This window comes from Cataglyphis hispanica, chromosome 1 (assembly GCF_021464435.1).
Source record: "Cataglyphis hispanica isolate Lineage 1 chromosome 1, ULB_Chis1_1.0, whole genome shotgun sequence".
In the NCBI taxonomy this organism is placed as follows: domain Eukaryota; kingdom Metazoa; phylum Arthropoda; class Insecta; order Hymenoptera; family Formicidae; genus Cataglyphis; species Cataglyphis hispanica.
Genome location: NC_065954.1, coordinates 4281376 through 4295073, shown reverse-complemented (window position 1 = coordinate 4295073; position 13698 = coordinate 4281376). Strand labels below are relative to the sequence as shown.

The 13698-nt window shown below is 40.0% G+C and overlaps 1 protein-coding gene across 2 annotated transcripts in view; it reads left to right on the top strand.

Moving 5' to 3' along the window:
- The window catches only part of LOC126852677 (transcription initiation factor TFIID subunit 1), a 114136-nt gene that overhangs the window by 80684 nt on the left and 19754 nt on the right, over window positions 1-13698 (top strand). For both annotated transcript variants that reach the window (XM_050597710.1, XM_050597719.1), the window contains 2 exons: window positions 3969-4088; window positions 8731-8866. In XM_050597710.1, coding sequence (XP_050453667.1) covers window positions 3969-4088; window positions 8731-8866 — 256 coding nt within the window. The remainder of the gene's footprint in view (window positions 1-3968; window positions 4089-8730; window positions 8867-13698) is intronic.

Below are 13698 nucleotides of genomic sequence, written 5' to 3'. Positions count from 1 at the left end.
TCGGATCGTCGCGCATTGTATGTTACTATCGGATGTTGAACAGCCCCGGGTGAGCTCGTTTCCGTGTTCTATCGAAGATCAGTTCGTGAAACTTTAACGTGTTTATTCTGTGGTGTTAGAACGGATCACACAGATTGTCGTAACGCGGAAAATGAGAGGAGCGACTCCCCGAGGATTCGCCGTACTTTTGCTCATCGTCAATCATAGTTACTGTGTTCATCGATCTTTAATTCTCTTTATTTATGATGCTCTTTATGGTCTGGTTGTTTTAGGTGGGCGAAGAAAATGATGGTTTCCTCTTGGTATTTTGCAAAGATACATTGAAGAAAATATATATAGCTACGGTAATAGTTAAAGAAGAGTTAAATTATTATATAAGCGATTATTTAATTATATATAATGTACATTTTCGGATAACGTACATTTACGCGTACGTGTTTTTTCCATTCGATTAGAAACATTCCTTGGAAGGGAACAATGCGGATATTTGCTAACTGAGATGCAAATTCGATCTAGAAACGTTTGCCGACAAGCATTTAGGGATTCTGTAGAGGCATCAGCACCGGGACCCTTAGCTATTCAAGTTGTAACCCTTCCCAGTTAGGGTTAATTATGTCATCGTGATCGATCTGTTTGTACAATTCATGTGCGTTACGCTGCGCTGCGATTTAATGGTGCTTTAAATATAATCGAGCGTATTATATTGCAAATACTAATGTTATTATATTATTTCGCCTTCTATATTGTAACGTTTGCATTCTCGTACGAGTGTTGTTGTTTATAACAAAATTGATAACGACCACATACAAAATTCTCTCTCTCTCTCTCTCTCTCTCTCTCTCTCTCTCTCTCTCTCTCTATCTCTTTCTCTATCTCTACAAAGGATATACGAAATATTTAATAAAGTGAATTAACGGCGAGTTTCATTACCATATGTTGCAAACTGCGACAAGAATGTCGAAGTTCCATGAAATAAACATTCCGTTCATAGCTGAAGTTCGGAGCACAATCATTAATATCGCTTGCTATTATCATGATTCGGACTACCGTTATTACCAAGGTGAAAGCATTCGCCAATTTTGCGAGAATATTGATTAGATTGCTGGATACTGCATTTAAAAAAAAGTTTATAGATTATGATTACTATTACTAAGAAAAACGAGTGCAATGCGTTTCTAGAGTATTTTTACAATCGCGATCTTATCGTCAAAATTTTTATTTCCATCTTGGCAATTTGATCGCAATTTTCTATATAAGTACTCCGTATGGGTAGGGTTTAACGTTGCGTGCATCGTGCGCGTCGTACGCGAAAAATGAAACGTAATGTTCGGAAATGACCAGGACGAAAGTCGCAAGCAAATCGCAAGAGAGCGAAGGGCCGATCTGCTCCCCGCGGGGCAAATTTCCGATTTATTCAAGCTCGCTCCCGAATACTTGGGAGCCCATAAAGAGAATGAATGGGATTGTGGCGGTCGCCGCAATGCTCAGGGCTGCTTTAGGGGTTCATGAAATACGCGCTTGTCGCCCTGTTTCTCTCTGTCTCTCTCCTCATCTTTCATTTTCTCTTTCTCTATCCCTTTCCTTCTCTCCTCATCTTTCACTTTCTCTCTCTCTCTCTCTTGTACCTCTTCCGTCCTACCCTCCTACGCTGTCGCACCCGGCTCCCCCTTTTCGCTTGTCCCCCAATGCGCTCTTTACCCCCTCCCGTCTCTTCGCGAATCGAAACTCCTCTCTACAGGGTGGCCAGCGGTATTACCATGAATTTACATAGCCTCGCTTCGAACTCCGAACATATTGCGTCGCTTTGATTTATGCGAAACATTTGCTAAATATTCCGGCTTAATCTCGGCCACGCGAAATGCCGTTCGCGGGAGAGCGCAAACTTGCGCTTGCTCGCGCGTAATGAGGGGTAAACGAGGTGTTTCCTCAGAAACACGGTAAACAGAAGGAACGTGATAGGGGCACTTTATAAATGTCAAATCGCGGAGGAGAGCTCGACGGGGAGAGCTTTTCGACCACCTTGCTCAATAACAAGCATGTTGGAAAATTCACGCGGCGTCGAAGATTTACGGGAAAACAAATCATTTCGGGAGACACCGGGGATCGCGGGGAAATCTATTTCGGTGAACTTTAAGGATTACGCTTCTTGTGATTTATGGCCGTATCGGCTAGGTGCGTACGAACTACGCATCACATTTTGATACGAGATTCATGAATAACTCATAGGCTCGATGGAAAGTTGTATCGAGTTAAAAAAAGAATTCAACTCTTCTATCAACATTCACACTGTTGGTTTTTGCAAATTTTATATAGAAATATGCAGAATGATGATATATGGAAGAAGCTTGAGACAATGAAACAGTGAAACACGATCCTCAGCTTCAGACATTGGCGGTTTTCTCGAACCGACGGTTTTCTTTTCACCTTACTTCGGCCTAGTTCGCATTTGGCTTCCTCATGACGATAGACGATAGATACACGACTGCAGTTCAGTCAGGTGTTTCACCCTGAAGCCGGTAAAGTACGTAAAATTATACCGCTCAGCTTCTTCAATTACAAGACTTAACGACGAAACGACGATCGAGTGACAGTCCATTTTATAAACACAATCTCTTTGACAATGTTATCGGTCAATGATCGTATTGTTCCGGCTGATTATATTCTTTACAACTTTTATAGAACTGCTCTTAATCATCGAATCGACAAGAATGATGAGGAGTTTTGTAACGCGAAGACATTTTTAAAAGAAAAAATTACTCTCTACAATTGTATAAAAAAATAATTCTCGTCAGAGTTTATCTCGTATATATTCCGCAATACTATGAATCGATTTTTCTACTCCGCGTTGCTTTTTCTCTGTTAGTAAGTCTCGGCTGCATCATTTCTCGATACGTGGCTACTTCCGCTTTTCCGCAAACCGGTCGTCCCTCATCCCATCTCCGTTGTCCTCCGACCGTTCATGTCTTTTCTCTTTTTTTGTTTCGATTCCCACTTCACATATTCATACGGTGCTCTCTTTTCTCACAATAAATGCCGACCATTTGCATGTAGGGAGCAAAATTCCCTTCGCAGGGGTGAGCGCCGCGCGTTTCCCAAACTCCACCACCGCCTCCTTCCCCTCCTCGCGCGATAAGCCGTCGCTAGGGATCCGCGATTGTCTCGATTTATATACATGCACAGACGTAGGTGGTAGGTCGCGCACTCCAGGTTTCTCATACCTCGTACCGGGTGCGACGAGGATATCCACGCATCGATAGATCGATCCTCCGGCAGACAGTAAATATCGCTGATGAGCTGGTCCGGTCCAGTCAGCGTCGATAGGGATTTGAGAACGCGGAGGAGGTTCGGGCTTACCCTGCGATTTGTCGAGTGGTAGAAATTTCTCCGTTCGCTCTCAATCCCAGATATCTCCCCCGTGGATTTTTATCCGCTGATCGTTCTTTACTTTTTTTCTCAGCAACATTTTGCGTATTTTCCCGTCCTTAGTTGGAGGCGACGCGTGCTTCGGTAACGTCGAGGGTAACTAGCGAGGGTAACAACTGACTTGCTTAGTCGAGTCCCGAGGATTCAAATGAAGATAATTTGTTTCCATCCGTTGGGTCACCGGGTATTATAAGAATATAATGATTTAATATTGCAGCACGTTATAATAAAATGTACATTCAACATCAGTTATATTGTTATATATAATACAAAGATTAAGACTCTTTATATAGCGACTAAATGAAAGATAAAAAATCGATTTTTCTACAATCCTGCGATGTAGACTTAAAGAGCGTGGATAAAGTTTTTCAGTTATCAAAATTTACATTATTTGATGAAAGTCATTTCTTACAACTTTGAAACTCTATTAAGGGCAGGGACACGAAAGACGAAAGTTCGGGAGAAAAATCTTTCATCGGGGCAGTTAATAGAAAATGATAATGAGCGAGCGCGATATATATCATTTCTTTTGTTTATGCTTGCAGGTATCGCTCTGCGACGATTATAGTTTACCCGTCGATTTTGTAAACAAGAGACGTCCTGCCAGTGCCGCGGCAGCAACTTCCACAGTGCAATGGGCGCTGCCAAGTCCGACTGTAGAAAATGTAAGTGCCAATTAAATAATTTTAATATTTTTCAAGAGACATTTAAATATTCTGTGATATTAATTCACTTTTTTTAAGCATAAGATGGTCAGAAGAACACCTTGGCTACAGCAAAAAATTTCGCGCTGTTCAAATTTAATTTGTTTATTGCCACTCGATATTATTTCATATCATGATGTCTACGCGATATACATAATTCAGTTGGGACAATGACGTATATGGCGCAATTAAGAAGATTAGAAGGCGACAATGTATAACTTTCGTATAAGTTTAATGCTTTTACGCAGTTCGGCGTTATTATATTGCGGTGACTATGGAACTTTATTCACCGCAATCGTGCGTTTATCTGCATTCACAGTTCAATGAATTCTACGTTAAGCAAACACACTGCCGTCATGCATTCACGCGTCCCCATTGTCGCTCGTTTCGAAGTCCGAAAAGTTTATCAATATTTTCTACCCACAACGTGCAGTGAATCAGAACAGGGTTAGTCCCGCAAAAAGAATAATAAAAATCTTCAAATAATTTTTGCAAATATCTATATGAAATATTATTTTATGTGTGAAAATATGATATATTTATTATATATATTTTATTAGTAATAATATTAATAATATTATAGAGAATATGTGGATACTACATTAATCTATATATATAATTATGCCAATAAAATTTAATTAATCAATATTTATATTATAAATTTGCAAAGACATTTATATTGCATTTAGATATGCAAGTTTCATAAATCAGCCTCATGAAATGGCTGATTTTCATCTTACACGCGATAATCATCGACCGTTTCATTTTCGGCATACACTATGTGTGAATGACGTCTCTTCCTGTGACTGTGGCCTGAGTCGTTTTATACTGGCTAACGATAGTATTGATATTTTCGCAACGCGTATAGCCGGGGAATCAGTCGAAGGGAGAGAAATATAATTACAGTGGTGACAAAATACCCCCCGGGTACGGTTGCGCGGAGAGCATCGCAGGGACGTAGAAGAGGGTGAAAAGTGTCAGAGGGTATGCGAGAGATGGAAACAACGGACGCGAACGGAACGACGAGAAGCGTCGGTGGCAGGGTGGTGAGACCGGTGACTTCCGGCGTTGCTTATAATTGCTCCGGCACTCAGTTTCTGGTGTCTGGGATTGCCTCGGGCATTCCACCTAAACACTTTGGCAGTGGATTTACAGCTCCGTCTTCCCGCGTTTTGCGGTTGCCTCGGAAGTACGCTCAAAATATCATGCCTCTCTTTCAAACGATTTTCTCGCCAAGAAACTTGTGTTGCTGCTGAAAGTGGTTGCATTCAACGATTATGCATTATGTAATCAGTTTCTCTTTTTGAATATTTAATATATTATTCGCATATATTTATGCAATAATTGTTGATTATTTTCTCAGTAATTAACATATAATATTGTTTTAAAAAATATCTGAGCAATTGTTATATGTTATAATTTTATATATATATTCTTAATATTTTTGATTAAGTTTTTTCTTCATTCTAAATTAACTTAAGCAAAACTTTAAGATTATTTTTTAATAAAACTCAATTTAGAATTATAAAAATCAATTTTTGGTTGCTTGAATTCCTCATTTGGAAGGTATTAAGCCAAGATTTTTATATAAAAATAAAACAAATTTTACATGTTACATTTTATTTTATGTATTTTTGTTTCTTCTTTTTTCATTTGATATGTTAAATCGTAAAAAAATTAATTTTTTATCAACTCGACGCCTGATTATTATACAAATAAACGGAAACGTGAGTGGCTGCGCCGCGCGAGAAGTTCATAAAAGAAAGAAGAAGAAATGTTGTAGCGAGGGGACGACACCTGAGTGTGCCGAACAAAAGTTTCCTGTGCCTCGTTGTCACCGACAATCTCCTCGCGGAAAGTCCGCGAGCGTCGCGAAGGGGAAGTGTGACAAAGACAGAGAGTGGATGCCACTTGACTCGAGAGGGTGAATCGTTATGAGTTCCGCTCGTAAGCCCTACTTAATACTTTAGCGCTTTATTTTATGCGTGAGATCGGGCACTGGTGTGTCGCTCGCATTTATCACTATAACAAAGAACTCTGGTACGAGCAACTTTTTGTAGAAGCGCTTTCTACGAAACTTTACATGACTTTGCTATTTTCGTAAAACTTTGTTTGCGATTCTCGATCGCATTTTATTTATTAGAAGCTCGATTTATTTTGGCCGGTAAATTTAGAGCAACGAGCATCGGCGGAATGCCAGAAGAAATTCGTTGCCATTTGTAGCAAGTCGACTTTACCGAAGCGGCGATTAACTTACGGTGAGTGAAATTACATCGAAAAGTGGGAGTAATTAATTCCCGACCGAGAGAGAAGCGTCTGACTGTGACTCTTAGAATTCCGGAAAAAAAATGATTCTGCTACGGAGAGCTACGTCTTTTGTGTCGATATTTCTCTGAGAATGAAAGTGATTGATATTCGTGCTATTAAAAAGCACTTTTACGTACGCCTTATCTTACACCACTCATTTTTCTTGCAATTCTATTTTATTTAATACCATTATCTACAGTGTTAATGATATTTTTAAATTATCTTAAATATTATGAAAATACTGCCTCGTTTCTCTTAAAATTAAGAGCGATCGACATCGATGTGACATTTTCTTCGAAAGTGCTATTCTATGTAACGGAGTTATTTATGTTATGAACTGTACAGCTATTCGCCATAATAGTTTGACGTTCTACAAGGCCGCAATGAACATTAATATCTGTACCTCGCAATGGAATTTTTTAATACATTATTTTAAAAATGACGTTTTATTTTCTATACTTGCAATAATTAAATTCTCAAAAATGGTACAAACATTTATCTACTCTTAATATGCTTTTTTAAAATGCAATATTAACAGCATATAGATGTAAAAATTATGCTACAAAACTCGTAAATATAGTAAAATTGGTTGGGCAATCTGATAATTACACCCAATTATAACGCGGTGACCAAACAATCACAGATTAAGCCCTCGATAAATCGAGTGGCATTAACGACTAAACATGATTGGGTGTGATTCGTACGTTTGCACATTTGATAGGTTTAGGAGATGATCTTTTAAGAGTAATCAAACAATACGCACACAGAGAGAACTTTGAATAATTTGATGCCTTGTGTATTTATTATTTGTTATCGTCTCTCTCACCATCGCGCAAAACAGCTTCACGGATTTACTTTACCCGCTTAACGAGGCATCGCTATAAATCTGCACATTTTCATTCGTCGAATTAAACGGCAATTCGTTGCCGACATTGCCGATATAACTCCGAGTAATCGTTTTCACAACCATCGGCGTGGGATTTGCTGGCGGACGTGTATTGCGAAAAATCGACTCAGTCCGTCTGTCATCAGATTTGCGACAGCCGATCGAGCGGCCTTCAATCGCGCCTCGTCCCCGTAATTTCCGTATAAATGTATAAACGTATTCACAAAATTTATTCGTTCCACGAAGGAGGTATCGCGCGATGGGAGAGAGGAGAGACGGGCCGGTAGATAAGATGGTTGGAAGCAATCGACTTCGTCTTCGAAACAGCCCCTGGAGGCACAGCGCCCAACTTTGGCAGGAGAATTCCAATTTTGGGCGTCTTTCAATTTAAGACTACTTACTTGTCTTCCCCACCCGTCGCCTTCTCGTCCGTCTTGCATCGCTGAGATGTCTGCTCGTTTCGCGTTACCGAGTTTTATTCCTTTTTTTTTCTTTTTTTTTTCTAAGATTGCCGATACAACGGAAACGAGGAAAGACGTTTTTATCGATTTTTCTTCTTCTTCCGAAGCGTCGAAGAGCTTTGTTTTCTCCTCCATCATTTCGCGCTATTTTCTTGTTTACTATTTGGATTAAAGACAGAGATTGTTTATTATTTTTATCATTATTATCGTTAATATCGACGAAGAATCGACGAAAATATCTTGTCATCGTGGTAGAACCGAACGACTTCCACAGGAAATATAGAAGAACCCTTTCTCCATGATAGTTGATTGAATTTAACCAAGGGGAATTTACTTTTTCCTGTTCATTTCTTCGAATTAAGAATGTTAAAATAAATGGAACGTATAATTACGTTATCAACATTTAGAAATATTACAGATTTAATCTTTGTACAAACGGGATATTAATATTAGCCGTCACCTGATCCATTATTTGAGAACTATTTAATTCGTTGGATACACATGTGACAACAGAAACAAATTGCTCGCTGCGGTTGTTTTCTCTCGAAATAACGATCATCATTTAAGGGACGGCAGGAAGCACATTTTCGTGCCAAGATATTACCGCAATTGGCTACGATTCAGGATCCGAAAACGGCACCGAACTAACACTATCGAAACTAATTCCGATAATAACCCTTCCCAAACGTTTCTTTTTGGGACAAAATTGAGTGCTATTACGCGAGAACGCCGAGAAAATAGGTGTCACTAAATTAACATTGTTACAACAACCAGTCCAATAACGCATGTAAGTTTATTCAGGCAGTGTTGTTACGAGTGATATATCAAGTGGTAGAATAAGAATTGTATCATTTAATAAAAATGTTAGGTCGATCACGATTTTACACACGAAAACACGCGTGCCGAATTTTTGGCTAATAACGGAAGAAAATTTGGGCTTTGTTTGCAGGCGGAAGTCGAGATTGTGGAACAATACAGCGACCCTAGAGACAGCAAGAGCAAAGCGTATGTCGAGCCGGGAGCGGAGTCGTCTTTGCCGACGATTTACAGCAGAGCAAATCGCAACTACTGTCGACCTTACACAGGTAAGTCTATCCTCTGAGTCGGACATAATAATACAAGGGTGTAATTCTAGTTAAGCCACAACAGCTGCGTTGAGTGAAACCATATAATAGCTCCTCATTTTAAAAAACAAAAAGATACAAGCATGTCTTATTAATGTCTTATAATTATATTTTCATCAATTTATAGCAGTTATTTTGCTCAACAGCATTAATTAATGAATTAATTAATATTAATTAATATTAATCAATATTAATTGACATATAAAAATAAGACGACATTTAAAGCACAAATTGTATAATTTTGTTTAATGTATTAACAAAATTTATGATATTACATTGATTGATTATTGATAATATGCGATAAGTTTCGGAATAATGCAGTTAAGCGGAAATTCTCATGCCAAGCCGCAAATTAATGTGGCGAGCCCCCGGTGTTATCAGCCAATACTACGACGTACGAATTATCGAGGTAACAACTCAGTTAGCGCCGGTTAAGAGAGGGAGAAGAGCCCCTCGATAATTGAACGGTACGCACAGGTTGGTCGCGAGTGGCTAACGGATTAATCGACGGGATCTGGTGAAATGGGGGATCATCTCTTTTTCGCGGTGGATGATACTCATCGATTCGGGAGATTACCAAACCGCTGGGCGGATCTGCACGGATTAGGATCTTTCGTCCTTCCCGGGTCTAAGTATCGAGTGAAACTTAGAGATACTGACATCGAAGTTGCGAATTAAATTCCTCCCCGTGAAGGAATGCAGCGGCTCGTGATTAACCCTACACTTGGTTTGTCTCGAGTATACGATCCGAGAGAATCTGGACCTGACTCGTGATCCATGACGCTTCATCGTATACTCCGACATTCAAGGATGCAAATTACCGTGTAATACTAGTCCCGAGTAAACACCGGCGAAATTTGCGTCCTTACCATATTCATGGGCTTTTAATTCGTGAGTCATCATAGATGTGGCAAGGATGCCGGGGAGATTTGCTCAGAAGTTTGCTTCTTCCCCCTCGGTAAGTTAGAGGAATGAAGTGATCTTTCCACTTGTCCTTTTTTAGCTAATAATTTCAGCGTGATAATTTTCTTAAATATATTACATTCTCGCGCGTTATTGCATTCTCTTAGTTACCAAACAAAAGGGGAACAATTCGCTTAACTTCCTTTGTCACGAAAACTCGCTCTATACATCGCATCTTTCTCAAACTCGCGTCTAAATTTGCAGCCAGGCTTTCGGCAGAGACATTATGAGATTAAAAAGTAAATTGTCGTCCGCGCGCCGTTCGAAGAATGCCGTTCCTTTCGCGAGAATTGAATCAGCAGTCGCGTCGATGCTCGGAGGGGGATGAATATAAGAGAAGCGCGAGGGTTGGCCGAATGGAATTTTCAGACTGGCCGCTTTATAAAAGGGTACCGATGACGCTGAAACGTCGGGACGGCTCGCCGCTCTCCGTTAACATCCGGCGATAGCCGCCGTTCCGCTGCTGTCTGTTACTACTGCGAGGCGCTCATTCGCTCGTTGGCACCAACTTTTCGGTCTCGCGGTGTATGTCCCCGACGTCGCTTGCCATCGACACCACACACGGTGTCCCGCCTCTCTCCTCCCCCTCCTCTTAATATGTCGTGTGATATTTAATTAAACTTCCCATCCCTATTCTTGTCGCTGAACCACCGCCCGCTGTACCGCCCGCCCGTTCTCTCTCATTCCGCTTTCATAGTTCGTAAAGTTTCAAGGGGTATTTCAATCCTCCCTCCCGCATTTCCCAGCGCCGTTCCACTTATTAACCGTGTTTCAACCAGGCAGGCCTCTCGACAGATTTTTTCATCTTTTTCCAAAGTACGTGCTTTGCCGTGCATTAAATTAAAATGTACGGCCGATTACCGTTAGAAAAATCTCGCCGAATAGCATTGCAAATTTTTAAACAGCACTTCAAGTTACATCAAATCGCTAAAAATATTATATAAATTTAAACTATAAAATTAAAATCATAATATACTCTGTTCTTTTTTTATCGGTATTTATTTAATTTTATTGAAATTTAGTCGTACCACACAATTTTAATCATGTTTAATAACGCACGAGTATTACTGTTACTGAAAGAACTTTCGGGCTCCTCGTTTGTTCGTGCAACCCCTCTTCAAAGTTACCCTCATTTCAATTACTGGTACCAGGTGACTTGTAGCTCGTTCCGCGTCCCCGAGCAGTTAACGCCCGTGCGGGTTCATCGTATGCAAATGTCAAGCCGTCCGTCGGTTTGTCCTTCGCCCGAGCGGGAGAAGGCGGGTCCAGCGTTCATCAAACGTTGGTCAGAAACTGCCAATGTATTTGTTGATGCCAATTTATACGCGTCCAGCAAAACGCCGGGATAGAGCCGAAGGCTTTTCAATGTAATACCGTCCCGACTTAACTGTCCAATTGAGCACGATCAATGCATATTCATAGCTAAATACTTTAGAATGTCCGATTTCTGTATCATTTATGATACCTTCGCATGTGTAAATGGCTCGAAAGAGGTTTGTTTGATCGTCATAAAGATGAATAGTCAACAAGACCCTTCTCTGTCCTCCGATCTGCCATCCTTGATTATTCCTTCTTGCTCTCTCTTTCCTTCTCCGTCTTCTTCTTCTTCCTACCGTCATTTTCCCTTCCGTCACGCTTCGGAATACGCCGCATCCCTCCATCCCTCACTTTCTCGCGTCGTAAACTAGATCATTTACAAACTGTCAACGACATGGTTCCGACTCATCCGACGGCAAGTGCTCGGATCTCGAGGCGAGATCTTAATCCCCCGCAATTTCGCAAGTAGAATTCGGGCATCACCGCGGACAAAATAAAAAGTTTTTCTTTATATTTGCAATACGCGCCTCGTGATAGTTGAATTGACATCAAAGCTTTTGACTTTGCTACACAGACTTATCAGTAGTCGTTTATCTGAGCTTTGTAAGCATGTTTTTAAATTTTGTAAGCATGTTATCGAGTTCCGGAACCGTCCAATTCACTGCGTTCTATTCTCGTTAGCAATACATAAATGAATTAGTGTCGTAATCCTATCATTTCGCTTCGTTTACCGTAAAACCGAGTTTCTATAAATTGGCGACTGTTTTAGCATACCCTCTGGCAATTGGCTTTTTCGAATTTTGACTTTGATGTTGAAAGTAATTTAAATAAGAAATAATTAACTAGATTTATAAATGAATAATGTTTTTCTTCTATTTTCGTAGAAGAAATAATGCATCATTTATAAAAGCTCTCTTTGTATTTTACAAAATGAGTGGATAATATTGTTATTTTGCAAATCAAATTAATACAAAACTTTTAGATAACGTTCGTAGATTTTTTGCTTGATACTTGATCGTTGCAGACTCTCGCAGGGCAAAGGTCGCTACTAAGCTACGAAGCGAACCCTTCGTCGTGAGGGAGCCCTTGAATTCATTTCATGGGCAATTGCAATTAGCATTTATGTCGCGATTTGCATATCGTTGCGAGACAATTTTGCGCGCGCTTAGCCTAATCTCTGTGTCAGATGCTCTCCCGTCGCGCAAGAAGCGTTCATAGTTGTTGAAGATTGCTTATCTCATCGTATAAATTATCAAAATTTCTGGTGAAATTCGTGACTTCTGAGGTAATTCTCTTAACGAGAAAGATATAACACACACATAAGCAGAATTTATAAATACCTAAAATCAATTCTTTATGTGCAACAGAATATTACAAGAGATTATAATTTTTTTTAATTTTTAAATTTTTAACTCTAAAATTTTCGTTTTAGCAATTAAATGTTAAATAAAATATTCGTAAAAGAGTAAAATAGAGAGTTTCTGTAAATGTGAAATGGAAATCAAATCCTGATTGAAATTACATTACATACGATGTTAAAACGAAAACTCGGATTTCTCGTTAACTTGGTGATTCGCAGCGCGATGAGCAACGCAACGTAAGATTGAATTCGAAAGCGAAAGTAAACTCGCGACACACGATTAATTCGAAGAGTCCATAAAGGGTGCAGGGATAGAGGCGCAGTCCGACCAGCACTTGAAATCAGCGGCCAGGTTTCGGACACGTTCGAAAATCCTTTCGGTTTACCTATGTCGGATTGCGTCCCTTTCCGCCGCAAACGCTCATGTCCACCGATGTAGATTTCAATTGCGCAATGTCTACCGATAGGGAAATAGCGAATAATCCACACGTCGTTCCCCTCCCTCTCTTCCATGAGCAACAGCTTTGAGCTGCACCGTTGTGTACTCCCTTTTTGCTGCCACAAAACCTTTTCCAATGATTTCAAACATCGATTTTATTGCCAATAAAATTAATCGAGGCTAACGATGCATTTGCATAGTCGCCTTTAACGAGAAGCCAAATCATTGTCGAGGATCTGTCGAAACGTGATAGGATTTAGGGTTGCGCATTTTTTTGCGTCGAGTGAATTTGCGATTCGTATCACACTGTACCCAATGTATTCCAGAATCAGTGGATGATATTTTCGCGATTAATTCAAAATAAATTTTAACAGACCGGACGAGATCACGGAATTATTACTCAATGTAAAATCATCGAAAAATAAATAGTGTTCATGACGAACGCTTTCTCTCGATTCAGCGCTGTCCGTTTTATCGATATGACTACCTCAGCCTTTTATACAAAATAATAATCAAAGGAAATCGCATCAGAGCGATATTCTAAAAAATCTACGTACCCTCGTAATCAGTCGCTGTTTCAATCATCTCGACTATGCGTACATATTCGGCAACGTGCGTTTTTGTAGCAGAGAATTTCTAAAGAAGAGACGGATTCCTTTCAAAGTGGCCCGTCTGCCTCTTCCTTCGACGGTTTCCTCCCTTTGTAGCGACAGC